The sequence below is a fragment of the Elephas maximus genome, chromosome 16, assembly GCF_024166365.1.
Source record: "Elephas maximus indicus isolate mEleMax1 chromosome 16, mEleMax1 primary haplotype, whole genome shotgun sequence".
Lineage (NCBI taxonomy): Eukaryota > Metazoa > Chordata > Mammalia > Proboscidea > Elephantidae > Elephas > Elephas maximus.
In genome coordinates, this window is record NC_064834.1 from 53,480,010 (window position 1) to 53,496,979 (window position 16,970).

At 40.2% G+C, this 16,970-nt stretch overlaps 1 protein-coding gene across 2 annotated transcripts in view; it reads right to left on the minus strand.

The window, feature by feature from the left end:
* Positions 1-16,970, minus strand: part of ARMH3 (armadillo like helical domain containing 3) — a 219,401-nt gene that overhangs the window by 32,961 nt on the left and 169,470 nt on the right. For both annotated transcript variants that reach the window (XM_049855289.1, XM_049855291.1), the window contains exon 24: positions 1,923-2,001. In XM_049855289.1, coding sequence (XP_049711246.1) covers positions 1,923-2,001 — 79 coding nt within the window. The remainder of the gene's footprint in view (positions 1-1,922; positions 2,002-16,970) is intronic.

Sequence of the window (16,970 nt, forward strand, 5' to 3'; positions counted from 1 at the left end):
ATGCCCCTCAAAGTCAGTTGGTGAAGAGAAGCAGCAACTATTTTGAGGGCAGTTTTGAAAAGGGTCCCAGAATAGTATCAACCTCCTCCACCTGCCATGTGAAAAAGATTGTTAAGAGAGGCAATGACTGTATAAAAACTCTACGAGAGCAAGGGTTAGACTTAGGTTATCCACCATGGATCCTCACTACCCAGCACCACGTCTTGAGTACAGCAGGCATATAATTATTTACTAACTAAATAAATCTCCGAGAGTTGCTGTCCCTTCCCCATTCTTGCAGGAGGATGAGTGCTCTCCCTCTCCATCGAAATCGGCTCATCTTTGGCTTGTGGACTCTTCTGGAGAGGCACTTTCGTCACTTCATTTAACTTTGAAAGAAGTTGGAGGAGGGTGAAGACACGTGCTTGCTAATCATCCTTTTCCAGATTGCCTCATGTGCCAGAATGGATTTTTATTGTTGGTCTGTGGCTGCTACTGCTGGAGAATGATTTCAGCCTGACCTTCCCAAGCTGCTGGGGGAAGAATACCGCACGTGGCTGACAGGGAAAATGTGTCTTCCTTTTTTTAAAGCTTCTAGACTAACTAGAGCTCACTGTGGTAGGAAAGTCACCCTTTCTCTCACCATGCAAAACTCAAGATGTTGAATTCTTTTTGCATAAAAATGATATAGTAAAATTGACCTGAATAGGCTTGCCAGGTAAAGGCAGTATCACCAAACACATCACAGATCACAGTGGCATCAAAGAACAGGATTCACGACTGCTCCATAGGCAGAAGAGGAGAAAAGCAAATGAAAGCCATCTATAAAAACAGTTTTAAATGTGAAAATGGATTCTCACAGCTGGGCTCACAAAAGAGAACAAATATGTCACAAAGGGAACAACTGATAGACTAATAGAGTCTATCCATCTGGCTGAGGAAAGAGCCACTGGTAGGAATACTGAGAAGCTTGTCTGATAGGCAAAAGCCTCGGTGTCTCATTGGGGAAGCTGGATAGCTTTTAGGAACATTGGAACACATGGTCACACCATAGCTGGTTGGTGGCCCTGCCAGCAAGAGGCTCAGAAAAGGGTTAAAATGAGATGCATTGGCAAAAAAGGAGAGTAGAGCATATGTGGTCTCCTTACTGGCTTGGAACCTATGCTCGTACCCTCAACTCATGAATACTCTGCTGCCGCCCCGCCCCCCCACCTTGGGAGTAGGATGGGAAGGAAAGGGGATTGTGTGAATAGGATGTTTCATTTTGTGTTTTTTTAAAAAAACAGAACTCAGAGTCTCATTCTGAAATATTAAGTTCACCCCGAGGCCATACTAAAGCCCCATCTGCACTTTTATATAATGCAGAACCAAGTGCAGGCGCTTTGGGAGAAGAGGAAATCAGGCCAGACTCAAGGAAAACAAACATACCACTATATCTGCATCTATAACTCAGTCCATACCACAGGAAAACCTGCTCAGAAATAACTGCAAAGGGAATTCAATTACTAAAGAAAATCTGTCTCAATGAGGGCTCATGCTTTAAAATAAGCCAAATTGCCTCAAATTAAGCCAAACTCAGGGTTTTTCTAATTGGCAGTTTCATCCATTTCTAAGTTCTCATTTATTTTAAAAAATCAAAATGATTCTGCCTAAAATTTAAAAAAGAAATGCATTATCACCCACTATAAAATAAAAGTTCACCAAATTTTCACCTACGTATCTTCTATATAATTAAATGAGCCCATCAGGTAGCACAGAAGGAGAAACCATCACTCTCTATTCAATGCACTATCAGTCAATCCCTTACTAATCTCTCCCAGTAGCCTGGCTCTTGCCGCCCCCGCTGGAAATCTCAGTCACAGAATCTCAGTGCCATCAGAGAGAAGACAACTGCTTAATCCTAGCCACTAACTAAGGTAACTCTAGGGAGCATAGTGGCTTACCTGCTCCTCTGAAAGCTGGGATATGTGATTCACAGCAGCGTAGGATTCAATTTTGGGGTTAAAATGGTTGATGATGGCTCTGAAACAAAGAATTAACATTACTATAGCACCAGATGGAAGAAGATAAAATCAGTTAAAACAAGGATTGATTACCCTCTGGTTTAGAGTACTGGAGCATGGGAGTGAGTGTTGGAGAGTAAACGCCCTTTTATTGAACCTGAGGAGATCACAAATGAGGGTGAACTGACAACTCTGAAATGGAAAAGGTTTAATAATTTATCAGACAGAGACAGAATCAAGTATGTCTACTCTGCAAATGAACTAGGGAGAAAACTCACAATGACAACAACCAAACCCCCCAAACCACAAGTCCTTTAGACAAGAAATAGGACCCAGGACATCAGGGGGCTGGCTATCCACTAGGGGGCCCTGGTGTTTTAATCAGAAAGAAAAGAAGTTTCCTCTGCTCTGACTTGGGTGAACAGGGCAGTCAGTAAAGTTGGTCCAAATGTAGACTAAACAGTCTCTGAAGAAGCTGAGCATCATCAAAGCGTAGAACCAACCTTCATATTAGTTAGTAAATATGTTTCAAACCAAAAATTTATTTCTAGCCACTCAAACCAAAACCTGAGTGTCATTTTAATCACTCTCTCTCCACCACTCCCTCACATCCAAGGTCAGCAAGTCTTACCAAATCTACCTCTTAAACATCTCTAAAACCTGAAATAAATTTCTCTGAAACCAAGGCCTTGTCATTTCTTGCCTGGTGTAGCAGAAAGAGCAGAGGTTTTAGACTTAAATAACCAAGGTTTGGCAAGAGTCCATGCTGGTATAAAGAAATTATTAAATAAATGAATAAATGGGGAGAAGAGATAAATCTTTCTCACAGAAAAATTTCAAATAATATGTACAAATATCCCCTCCTATATGAGATGAAGTTTAATTCCTCCCACCCCCCCCTCCACTCCCACTGAAGGTAGGATAGATCTAGTGACTTATTTCCAAATAGAATAGCAAAAGGGAAAAATAGTAACTTTACAAGAAGCCTAGTAAATACTACCTTAACCAAGTGATGAAGGTTTACCACAACAGCGATGCCATGTAACTCCTGGTATGATCTGGTGAGAAGACCACTTCACCTCTGCTGTATGCTTTCTAAAAACCTATAACCCCAGTCTAATCAAGAGAAAAACATCTGACCAACCCAAATATGGAGACATTCTACTGGATACTTGGCCACTACTTCTCGAGACTGTCAAGGTCATGAAAAACAAGAAAAGATTGAGGAACTGTCACAGACCTGAGACCACTGGGGAAACATGACAACTAAATGCATCATGGTACCCTGGGCTGGATCCTGGAACAGAAAGATTGGAAAAATTGTGAAATCCAAATAAAATCTAGAATTTAGGTAATAGTAATGTATTAATGCCAGTTTCTTAGTTTTGATAAATGTATCATGGTAAAGTGAGGGAACAACTGATAGACTAACAGAGTCTATCCATCTGGCTGTAAATCTAAAATAGTTTATCAAAACATGTGTGTGTGTATGTGTATAAGATAGCACTATAAAGAAATCAAGATTTTCTTTAAATATAGCTTTTTGATAGTAAAGAATTATAGAACCATTTAATCTAACTCAGATAATAAAAATATAAGCCAGAAAAGTGGGGGGAAAAAAAATCATGGTTTGGAATCCCGATTTGGCCACTTGTTATCCTGAATAATCTTTGGCAAGTTACATGTTCCACCAGAGGAGAAAAGAAGGGATAATAATACCTATCTCAGCACTTAGCACAGTACCTGGGGATATTACATTGTAGGCAAACAATAAATGTTTGTTGAAAGAATGACTAAATCTTAGAGAATTCTTACAACAATTATATAATACAGCAACGTCAAACATCTAGCACAATGCCTGGCATACAGCTGGTGATTAATAAATATTCAATGAATGAATAAATCAAATAGGATAGAAATGGGTCAGTAGCAAGAGGAGAGTTCTGGTAACTTACTTTTCCAGAGATTAACAAAAGATGATATCTGCAAGTTAAGGTTGTGGGTTGGTCTAAATCCAAAGCAGAAAAGAATTTTGTGACCAAGTGGTCAAATATTTTCCACATTTAGATAATATTTTTCTCATTCAGAGGCTGAGGACATTTGCAGGGATGACCTCAGTCCAACAGCAGAAAGGAAAACCAGGTGCCTAAACCCACTAAGAATATAGGGGAAGCAGGTCTTGAGAGGGCCTGGTCACTGTAAGTGGGAATCCACTCAGTGACAACAAACCTAGCAGCAGTACCAACTCAGAGTTAACTCAGGATAGGAATCTGAGTCATAAGGTTTAGCATCTCAGGCCAATAGATGTGAAGGAAAGGAATTAGAACTTAGTTATCTTAGGAAAAGAGAATCTGCACTCTGTAAATGCATCCATTTCATGCTTTTATAGGTTTTTTTTTTTATATAGGGCTTCCTTAAATTTCTTAAGTTTTTTGATAAGAAATTAAAAAAAAAAATCCTATCTCAAACGAACTAGGGCCTTTTACCTAGGTTTGGAGAATACAGAGCTCCAAAGTACTCTAGTGTCTGTCTGGGTGAGCTGGTAGCAGCCGCTGTGGCCTAGTTGGCTGGTAAAATGAAATAACCTCTGGGGATGGAATAGCTGGGAATGCTGTAATTTTGTTCCCTCACTACCTGAGAAGTTACCTCACCAGGAAAGCAAGCAAGCAGCAGGAAAAGAGAGAAAGTGGGTAAAAGGGGTAAAAGGGGAAAGGAAAGAGAAAAAGAAGGGAGAGAGATAAAGAGAGGGTAAGGGAAGCAGGGAGAAAGAGATATGGAAATATGGATGGTTTTATCTTTAAAAAAGTATACTTCCCTTCCTTTCTCACCAGTACATCTACCAAGTGTCAGCTGGGCCTATGGATGCCCTGGTCTTGATATCACAGGGCATCTATGCTGATACTGTCTGGGCAAACTCATCCTGGGGATACGACAGATTTGTCATTCTGGGAATATATTTTTGGAGTGAAGATAAAATTGTCCTCCAACCTGCCCTGTAACATTCTCATCTCAAAGCTTCAGAACTCAGCAGATGATTAAGGTCTCCCACAAGGGACTATTTGGAAACCCGAGGAAGGTAGAATAGTCTACATCTAGCTAGTAACCTCTAACCTAGTACCCATAAAGTACCCTCTGCTTTACTTTTCTTGCTGTTTCTGTTATCTGCAAAACCTGAGTACCGAGCTGATCTACTAGAGCTACCAGGTGCAGGGTATTAAGCCTAAGGGGTAAGGAAAATAGTCTGAGACTTGCTATTTTCTCTTCAGGCTCTTTAGCAAGGAATTTCAGAGGGCTTGGAGGCTCCCCATTAAAGTTCTTAGGACTCTATACTTTTGAAATGGAAATATGAGAGCACAGAAATGACAGAACACTGAAACCAGGCTAAAAAAAAAAAAACAAAACAACAGGCTAAGCCAGACCAAATGGGAGTGACCAAAGACCTCTCTCTTCCTAGGAGGTCTGGAGGTTACTAGGGCTTTCCTGGGTTGCGCTCCTGCACTACCCACCCGGCCATGGCCCTATAATAGGACTCTTGCCTGACTCAGTGGGAGAAAGATGAGGTCTCAGATTTATGGATGGGGGAGGACAGGAAAAATGACAGTCTCTCTCTCTTCTTTAGCCTTTTCTTCCCACTAATATCACCTCCAAAAGGACTTGCTACATCTCTTTTGGATTTTTTTTTTTTGGAGGTGGAGGGATCTCCTGAGAAATTCCAGTAGCAGCTCTCTCATTTTTACTGATCAAAATCCAATAAGTAGCAACTGTCCAGTGCTGAAATCTTAAAATTTGGGTCTCCCAGCAAGGAAGAAATGGCAATTTTTTTCCCCATCAGAAAATGAATGAGCAAAATATTAGTCACTTCCCTTTCCACCCATTCCATCCAAACACCCACTATCCAACAAGGACACAGTTCAGAGAAGGCAGGACACATGTTCTTTAACCCTGACTACCCTGGTAGAAAATGAGATTCAGTAAGAAAAGGTGGTTAACTGAAAGGTCGGTGGTTCAAACCCACCAGCCGCTCCACAGAAGGAAGATGTAGATGTAGCAGTCTGCTTCCATAGAGATTTACAGCTTTGGAAACCCTATAGGGTTGCTGTGAGGTAGAATCAACTGGACAGCAGTGGGTTTGGTTTAAGAGGTCAGGAAGAGGAATACTGCATGAGTATGAGGCTAGAGCAGGTTATCCCTACCAGGTTTGTATTGGATGTTCAACTCACTGTGGGGACCCTGACATTTGGGCAAACTAGACCCCAAGTCAGAGCCAGTCTTCAGCAAAGGAGTGGGACAAAGTTTGTTTCTCATCCTCTCTTTGTACCCTTTACATTGTGGATTAGTGTTTCCTTCTCTTCTAGAAGAAGATCATTCTGAGGTTTCTAAGCTACAAAAGTTCCAACCACAAATGCCACAAATGTAGCCACATGGGTTACCAGCTTCTCAAGCAGAATGGACCTAGCCCTTTGGTCTTTACTAAGAGAGAAACACAAAGAGAGACCTTGCATAGGCCTATGCCACAAAAATAGACACACAAACACTGAACACAGAGACAATATTTGAATGAACAGCTGTGTGGGCGGCAGTGCAGAGGGTCCATTTATGGCTGGGTGGGCTTTACTGCAGAAGCCCTCAACACCTCATTGGAGGAACTACATGGCCTCTCCCGGCCTTGGAGCCACAGGTTCAGTGGCCCAGTCCAGGGAGGTGGGCTATGCACTTTCTCTTTTATTTGGCATCTTGAGATTTTCATCTAATCTCCACCCTTCAGGTAATTTAGCAAAACCTAGCTTGTGCCCTCTAAAAGCTTTTATGATAGAGTATTTTGGTAAAGGAGACTGACTTGAAAGGAAGAAGTGTAGGAAGAGGAAGGCGCCAAGAAAATCAACTGGGGAAAACAACAGTCTTTTCAACAAATGGTGCTGGGACAACTGGATATCCGCATGCAAAAGAATGAAGTTAGAGCCCTACCTCACATCATACACGAAAATTAACTCAAAATGGGCCCTAGATCTAAATGTAAAATCTAAAACCTATAAAACATCTAGAAGAAAACATAGGAGTAAATAAATCATCATTACCTTGGGTTAGGCAATGATCAGCCATGACATCAAAAGCATAAGTGACAAAAGTAAAAAGGTAGATCATTTGGACTTCATCAAGTTTAAAAACTTTTGTACTGCAAATGATACCATCAAGAAAGTGAAAAGACAACCCAGAGAACGGGAGAAAATATTTGCAAATCATATATCTGATAAAGAACTTTTAAATAGCTACAATTCAACAACAAAAAGAAAAATAACCCAATTTCAATCCAAAGAAGATAATACAAATAGCCAATACGTCCATGAAAGATGCTTAACATCATTATGAAAATGTAAATCAAAACCACAATGAGATACCACTTCATACCCACTAGGATGGTGATAAACAAAAGGACAATAACATGTGCTGGTGAGGATGTGGAGAAACTGGAACCCTCATACACTGCTGATGGGACTGTATCATGGTTCAGCTACTGTAGAAAATGGTTTGGCAGTTCCTCAAATGTTAAACATGGATTTACCATATGACCCAGCAATTTCATTACTAAGTGTATACCCAAAAGAATCAAGAAAATGTCCACACAAAAGCCTATATATCAATATTCATAGCAGAATTATTCATAATAGCCAAAAAGTGGAGACAACTCAAATGTACATCAACTGATATATGGATAAACAAAATGTGGTATAGCCATATAAGGGAATATTATTCAGCCATCAAAAGGAATGAAGTACTGGTACATGTTATACCACAGATAAACCTTTAAAATATTATGCTAAATGAAAGAAGCAAAACACAGAAGACCACATATCATATGATTCTATTTATATGAAATGTCCAGAATAGGCAAATTTATAGAGATAGAAAGTAGACTAGTGGTTGCTTAGGGCTGGGGAGGTAAAAAAAAAAAAAAAAAAAAAATTTTTTTTTTTTTTTGGGAGGTAGGTAGGGGAAAATGAGGATTGACTGCTAATGGGTATGGGGTTTCTTTTAAGAGGGAATGAAATATTCTAAAATTAGATTGTGGTGATGTCAATATACTAAAATATACTAATATATTAAATATACTAAAAAACAATGTCAATATACTAAATATCAATATACTAAATATACTGTCAATATACTAAATATACTAAAAACAATGTCATATACTAATAAACATACTAAAAAACTAAAAATACACTATACTAAAAATATAGTCATACTAAATATACTAAAAAACGATGAATTGTATAAGTGGGCAAATTGCATCATATGTGCATAAAGCTGTTTTTTTAAAAAAAGTCTCCTCTGAACCCAGCAGTTCTTGAGCAGGCTGCTTTCCCCAGCAACCAACTCCACACAGAATTCACAGATCCTACAGAGCCTGCATATTCTAGAATGCTGGTGGCAGGAGGAAAAGGACTTCACTGAGCCATTAACTGTTTGGGAAATTACAACAGATGGAGCTTGAGGAACTTCTGAAGAGGCCTCTGTGGTGCAGTACCACAAGGGGTGGCAGTGATGTAGGTGAGACTCTGGCACTAGAAGGCACATGTGCAGGGAGAACGAACTGTGCATACAGGGGGAAGAAGTAACTCCTCGTAACATGCGTGATACCCTTAGATGAAAAGTTCTGCATTTGCCAAAGGACACTGACTTTTGGCTGTTGAACAAAGAAATCTTTGGAATGGGCTGTTAGAATTGGTAGAGGAGAAGGAAGATTTCTTCATCCTCAACAGTTCTACCATTTTTTTTTTTTTTTTAGCAATGGCTAGAGCTGCCCACACTACTCTTTGAGAAAGCCATTCATCCAGAACTAGGAAGAGAACTTAAAGAAGCACAAGATAGCAAGGCCCAAGGGAAGGAAAAGAAAACTGGAGGCAGAATTTAGTAGGAAACAGGAATATAATTTCTGAAGTTTTCCTGAAGCTGGGACTAAAAGCTCCACAAGAACAGAGACCAAATCTATTTTACTCACCAATATATTGCCAGTCTTTCGGCAAAATGCCTAGCACACTGAGGGATTCAATTTAAAAACTGAAAGAATAATTAAATCTAAGTCTAAAGAAGGTTTTTGTCCAGTCTAACCACAAGTAAGCTTTTGCCTCTGGATGTCCATGATCATCAGTTACTCCCCGAAATATGAAAATAACAATAAAAACGTTTTATCCCCATTCCAGGGGGAGAGATGGCTCAGACATGAACAGTTGTCCCCCAAGAAGAAATACAAGTTGTTGCTGATGACAATTAAGCTTTCTCTAACCTCTTAAGTCATACCAAAGAGGCTAGAGGAAAGCTTTCTGACATTTCTTACTAAAATAATCTAATATTGTCTAAAAGTCAGCCTAGGTTTTTTTTTGAGAGGGGGGAGCATGGGGAGAGGACTAGGGGAGTATGTTGCACGCTGGCACTGGGGCTTCTAATGTTAATGAATTAGAAAGTCCCAAAGGGGAAGGGAAAAAGAAACAGACAATGTTAAGTAAAGGCAAACTACCAAAGCTAGCCACAGTGAGGTATGTCCAAAGCACCTTTCAGGGCAGGAATCTGGACCACCCCCCAATGCAGTCATCAACTTCTGACTTCTGAAGACAGGGGTCACTTACACAAACTGAAGCAAAATGAAGCGGACAGATGGAACAGCAAGGCTGAACCTCAAAGTAGTTAGGGATTTCTTGGTCCATTTTGAACTTATTCTCTCTGACTCATTATTCTGCAAAGCAGCCTCTCTTTTCCCTCGTGTTGGGTAGATGATGGATAAGACACATAGTTAACGCCCAACTTACCAAAGATATGAGTGGAAATGTTACCGTAACAATGTAAACAATATAAAAAAAAATTTTTTTTTTATATAGCTTAGGCAAAATATGAATTCTTTCTCATATCCAATGTGAATCTAAAGAAAACCCTCCAAAGATACAACTTCCATAATCACAGTCACCTCCCACATTTGGAGACATTTAAGAGTCTTCTATGAAACAATAAATAAGTTTCATCCAGAAGCCTAGAACATGGTGATTGTTTCCTTACTAGGATACTTGGAGGAAGTACACTGTCTCTAAAAGTTGCTATGTAAATCCTTCAGATAGAAAAACCACAAAAATTGTTTAGAGGAAAAGTTTCTTTAGCCATTCCATGAAAGGAGGAAATATAACTGGTTAAATTTAACATGGTATATACTAAGAAGATTCATAAAAGTTTTACCCTAAAAAGTCTGATTATAGGTGAATACCTGAAGCTTGATAAAAATAACTTTGGCTCCTAAGTCCCAGCCTCATAAGAACTATAGTGCTGTATTTTCAGATGCTGGTTAGACACGTACACTTGGATATCATGCTTTGGTTTACATGGTTTTCTGCACATGAAATGCTATTTCTCTTTATTACCAAAAAGCCTAAGTCTCATTTTTCCTTGAAGGCCCTGTTAAAGTACCATTGCTTCCCTAAACAATGATATATATAGTGGAAAAAGCAAGGCTGTAGAATCAGTAGACCTGAGTTAAAATTCTGATTCCCCAACTCTGAGAATCAGTTTCTTCAGCTGGTTGGCTTTGCTTTCCAAAGCTTTCCCCTGTGTTTTCCCCCAAAGAAGAAAATTCCTCTAAGGGATTTTTTTTCCCAAGCAGCTTCCCCTTTCCTAGGCCTAAAAGCACAGTCCAATGATCTACACTACAGAGTATATTCTCAGATACTTGGGGATTAAAGATCAGAAAACCATCATATTCACAATTGCGTCTACCTGAGAAACCTTCGAACATACAGGTAAAAGACTGGCTTCTGAGAAGGGATGAAAGTATGACTGAGTGGTACATGGCAGTGGTTAAAACGGTTCATCTGAGGTTGAGTTACTTAATTTTAAACTAACATTTCTTTTCACCTTCAGAATTGCCTCACACACTCCCATTTCATGCAGTAACAAGCTTCCCTCTTCATGGAGTCAATGAATCTTCAGCCCATCCAATTCAACATTAACAACAACAAAAAAAGCAATTTCCCTTGATGCCTGTTAACAGCAGTGCATTACAAGCCTCAGAGACTCTGCTGATTATCATTAAACAAAATAAAGCCTCAAATAAGAAAACCTTCTAACCTTTTCACTTTGAAAGTATCCAGTCAAAACTTTAGTGACTGACCTACTAGGGTTATCCCTCTAACTTATCCCATAAGTACTGAGCCTTAACTCCTTCATGCCAGTTATCCCCTTCCTTATACTACTGCCCCGTGGCCAGTATGTTCTTTTCAGAACCAGAGACATAAAAATGGAACCTTAGTACAGAAGGCATTTTGACAACCATCAGGAAGGATGAGCTACTAGCCAGGACATCTAGTTGCTTGCTTTACCCAATGACCCAGTTATGCAAACTGGCCTAAGTAATTACTAAAGAGAACTTGATTTATTTGTACACACAAATTTATTGGTTGAAAGGGGTAGAATGCAGAATGTGTATCACTGACCATAGCAGCCCTCATATTTTAACCTGGGGGATGATTTGAGTTAGCATTCCTCTTGATTTCTAGGTAAGAAATAGATCTGTCACACCAGTAAGTTATTCACCTACTGGACTATGCTTTCATCCAGGCTCTGTACTGGATGGATGAAGAAGGTTCACAATTCATTAAACTGGAGGGAAACAGGAGAGGGTTACTGTGTATGAACTGTATAGCACATGGCCTAAGGGCAGGTGCCTCATTTTCTGTGTACATGACTATACATTCTGGCAGCTGGGCTTTCTACCTTGATGCATGACTTTGCCCAGGGTAGGTTTTCCACCTCATCACCTGCTGGAAATTAAGCAATTGGTTATAGCTACTTTGCTTGAAAAATGAGCTAACTTCTAGTTACTGTGGCCCCAAACCATATATTTAAACCAAGTAGATGCCATGGGCTTTACACTTTGCCTAAGTTATCTCCTCTAGCACTGCCAGAGAGGAATGAAATTTCTCCCTGACATTTTTTCACACTGTTTCCACAGTCACAATGAATGCACCTGGAGAAGAATGAACCACAAAAGTTGACGGAACCACACCAGTCAAATGGATAATCTTCATTTCCATAAAAGACATCATTTAATCCTTAGAAATTTTGTAATTGCAGCTTTCTGTCAATAAGTGACCAGTGGCTCCAAAACTTTCCTAATGATGAAATACCTACAAGGTTAAGCTATCCTTGCTCAGATCCCATACTCTGTTTCAGATTCCCTTACTCTATCTCTGGTGGCAGGTGCTGCTGACAGAGTTCCTAGGGGTTATAAATACAAACCTTTGGTAGCCTTTGGAATCAGTTTGGCCCTCAATTGCCTATCTCCAGAAGTAACGTCCCTCTGTACTCTCAGAGGGGAAACCCTGGTGGCGCATTGGTTAAGTGCTACCGCTGCTACCCAAGAGGTCGGCAGTTCAAATCCGCCAGGCGCTCCTTGGAAACTCTATGGGGCAGTTCTACTCTGTCCTGTAGGGTTGCTACGAGTTGGAATCGACTCGACGGCAGTGGGAGTGGTGGATACTCTCAGAAATACCTAGTGAATATAAAGGAACAAAATAAGTCATATGAAAATGTGTAATAGATTTCCTGTTCCACTTCTGGACACAAGAAAAACCTAATCTATACCTAGAAGGAATTTTGCAGCAGTGGAGATTAGCTTAAATCCCCAAGAAGTGACCTAATTTTAATTAATAGTGAACATTCTAATCTCTTGAATATGTGAGAACTTTTTAAAAACTGGCATCATGAGCCAAATGAGGTATTTTAATTACACCTCATTCCCATTAGCCTAATTAATCCATTTATTTTAACACATTTAAATTTTAAACACCTGGGGGCAGGATGGTGAAAAATGAGCAAATGACTAGCTTAGGTTTCTTTTCCTGTCACTGTAAAAATGGAGGGAAATTTAGTGGATCACATGTTAGAGTGGGAAGGGAGGAACATTTTCTGTAGACTCCATACCAGTTAGAGAAAAAGAGTCATATGGATCCCAAACTAAATCAGAAGAGCCATGCATACACTTCAGTGGTGGAGGAGGAACAGGGATCTCATGCTGACAAAGGAGAAAGAAGGCTGTCAATATTTCTGAGTAATCCCGTTGTGGGCCATATGGATCATATGCTGGATAGGAGTGGTCCTGATGTTCATACACAGGTGAGAGGAGATGGTGGGCCATATGGATCACATACTGGTTTTCAAGTGCTTCAAGTAAAGATTGAAATTAAAAGACAGAGAAAGAGGTTTATGCTCCACCCCAGAGGGACCTTTTAGAACTCCTTGGGAAAAGCAATCAGTGAGTCTGCCAAAGTAATTAAGCAAGTGAACATTTCCATAAAGCCCACATCAGTTAAGTGAACAGAGATGAATCTTATTACAGTGCACTATCAGCTTCGAGCCTGCAGGTGCTAACCGCTGGAATGTGGCATTACTTGGCCCTAGCTGCTTGCCCACCCACTGTGATGAAGGACTGTACTCCTCTAGTCAGCTCTGAAAAAGCAGGCTGCTTTCACCTGCTCTGGCAGTGACTTATGTTGCCTTCAAAGAAGCCCCAGCACAAGTGAGTTCCTGTAAGAAGCCCAGGTGTAAATACTGGGGGCAGGTGGTAGAGTTAGCTAGAGAAAGAAGTCTTGAGAGTTAGAAAAGATGGATGTGGGAGAAGGCTGAGGAGCTGGGTAGCAGTTCTGTCAGTAAGGTAAGGAGAATGAGATGGTTTAGCAAATCACCAAGTAAATGAAGAATAAGCCAACTGCTCAAAGTATTGAACCATTTTGCCTAAGTGAAGCTGACAGGATCTCCCTCACTGAAAAGGAAAAAAAAAACTTCATTACAATATCCTTTCTCCTCAAGAAAAGAAAAATTACTGAGCAATGCTGCTTTTCCAATGTTAATGGTGGCCTCAAAGTGAGCTTTACGAATGAGAGTTAGCAGCAAAGATAACACAGGGTCAGATTTTCTCAACAATCTATCATTGAACAGGATGCTTTCAGGGTGCCTTTCCTAAACCTGCAGGTTGGACTAAATGCCCCTCTTCTGTGCTCCCATGGTACCCTTTGTCTCTCGCCTAGAAATCAAGAGGAAAGTTGACTGTTTGCTAGAGGAAATGGATATTTACAAACTAACCTAAGATTTGCAAATGGCACCTGGAGCACCTTTTGGCCCTATTTCTTTGAAGGTAAGGCAGCTTTGAAAGCAAAAATTAAAGTCTCAAATTGGATGAAGGCCAACCTACTAAGTCAGAGACCTAGAGAGCTTTTATTCAACAGAAACTCTCACAAGAGGAAGGCTATCAGAGTCGCTGCTGGGACAAAATAAAAAATCACATAACTAATTTTATGAATTCATCAAAGGACTTGTGTCTATCATTCGGAGGAGTACATAGGTAAGTAGATAAGGCCCCTGTATTCAGAAATGATAAATTCCTAACTCCTTATAGAAAGGAGATCTTAAAGACATTGCTGGGAGACAGACATGACCAGTCAATTGAGGAAGTGACAGAGAATGGACCTAGTGTGTGACTGAAACTGATGTTGGAGGCCTCACAGTACATGGTGGAGCACACACTCATACACAAACACTCCTCTCTGGGCCTACAGCAAGACCAAACAAAGAGCGGTGGTAGCAAGTGATTTGCAACCTCACTTTCTACCACTGCTCTTTGTTTGCAACAGGGCCTGCAGTTTCCTTACATTCAAAGGCAGTGGGAGGTGGGAGAAGGAGGGGAGATTAGATGACTACTACTCAGAGCCAAGCAGCGCTGCCTGGAGGGGATTTAATGGGAGGATAAATTTGGGGCCCAATTCTTTGACACCATCTCCAGCAATAGCTAATAAAGCAGGGGGTGAGAGCCAGCTCCAAACATTCATCATAATAGTGCAACAAGATGAACGTCTTTGGGGGAGAGTCTATGAAATTCCGGAGTAAGAAAATGAAGCCCGCATGGAGGGTGAGGCGGTTGGCTCTGGCAGATTGTCTCCATGGGAGGCTGGATATAATTGTTTTATGCTCACAAAGAGGTTATTAGCTTTCTCTTCAAAATACCAGAAATAAGAAATAACACAAAAACTGCTAAAATAAGACAGTGAAAGTTTTTCCCCTCCTGAAAAAGTGATGCTACCAAAAGGAGAAATTTAAAGTGATTACAGAACTTTGTTTATACTATAAGCACCATTTTAGAAAAAGAGAACTTTTATATTCTCTCCTCCTCCCTTACTCTCCACATTGACTGCTTTCTCACATTATCAAGTAACACTCTGTCCCCAGAACAAAGTGCTATGGCAGCTGAAGCTAAGGATTTGCCAGCACAGCTCATGACTCCTGATAAGTTCGTTTGATAAACATTTGAATATCTACTATGTGTAGGTACTATGCTAGGCAATGGGGGAGGTGAGTCAGATCTGATCCCAGATATCAAGGAGCTTATAGATTAGTGGAAGAGACACACACCATAGATAGATAATGTCATTATGATGTGGTAACAGCTAAGACCGATGAAGGGTAGACAAAGGGTACCCTGGTAGCACAGAAGAGGAGCAACCTGGGGGTTTAGGAAAGGCATCCTGAAACAAGACAGTGCTTGATCAAAGTCTTGACATGTGAGTTAATTTCATCAGGCAAGGAAAGGTGAAAATGTGTTGGCACATTTTCTTATAGGGACAGAGACTAATACCCAACTTTTATTAAATCCAAACAAAATTTAGTGGATTTACTAATTTCACTCATTTACTAAAAAAAAAGACTAGTTAAGTTAAATTAGGTTCATGCACTCAGTAAACAGCCAGTCAAATTTTCCCAGTAAACCAAAGAGAAAAGTGATAGTTTTCTTTCCCGGGGTCTCATTTTAAATCTTTTCCACCTAAGGGGTAGTAGGATACCCTTTGTGAAAGTCACAAGACCTTTGCCGGCTGGGGACCTGTTTGCACCTCTTTGTTCGGTGCTGGCTCAAGGATGCTCATTGAGATAGGCTATGGCAGGTTCCTGTACCTTCTCTCCCCAAACTAAATATAAACACAAAGTAATTGTCTAAATTGAAGATAGGCCTTTCAGTCTCATATGGGAGTGGATGGCACTGAGCTGTGCTGTGCCTGCTCTCTGCAATGTGTCAGTCTCCAGCTGGTGATGCAGCTGCTTCCCTTAAGGCCACACTGAAGACTCTATAGTCTCTGATCTCCACCAAAACACACGGAAGAGACTAAATGGCTCTGCTTTGCAGCTGTCAGTTTTTTATATCACTTTTTTTGGTTCTCTTTGGCTTGTAAGACAAAAATATACATTTGGGAAGGTCCTCAGTGAGAAACACACAAGAGACCTGGGTATGTGGAGAATCTTTAACCCATGAAGAACCTGAGCAAACACCTTACTGCCAAGAGCAGTAGGTATCCAAATACCTACAACAGTGGCACATGAAAGAGCATCAGAACACACAGAGATTCCTTCAGCAAGGCCTTTAGTTTACACAAATGATTGCAACCTACCACTCAGCCAATGAGAGGTTTTTTAAGGTATTCTTAAAATCACTTATAATTCAGTGAATCTGCAAAGATAAAAATAGCATTAATTGCCTTGACTTGTTACTTAAAAAAAAAAAGAAAGAAAAACAAAGCATAATGCTATCAATAATTCACTTCAAAGTGGTTTTAGTTGTCTCAAAGTTCCATTTCGGATAATTAAAGCCTTTTGGCTGTCCTCTTGTTACCCTGCAGGGAATTGGAAGTCAGTAAATTCTACTGTGTTGGGATAGCAATTGAGCTCATCATTGAGAAAGCAGGCTCTCTGGTAACAATTCTAAAGCGTACTTCCTGGTTATACTAGGTTAACCCAGGAGCTGTCAAGGCTTTATTTCCTATTGTCTATTTAAGATTTGAAAGAGACTTTTATAGTGGGTGTTATGGATTGAATTGTGTCTCCCAAAAATGTGTGTCATCTTGGCTAGGCCACAATTCCCAGTATTGTGTGGTTGTCCTCCATTTTGTAATCTGATGTAATTTTCCT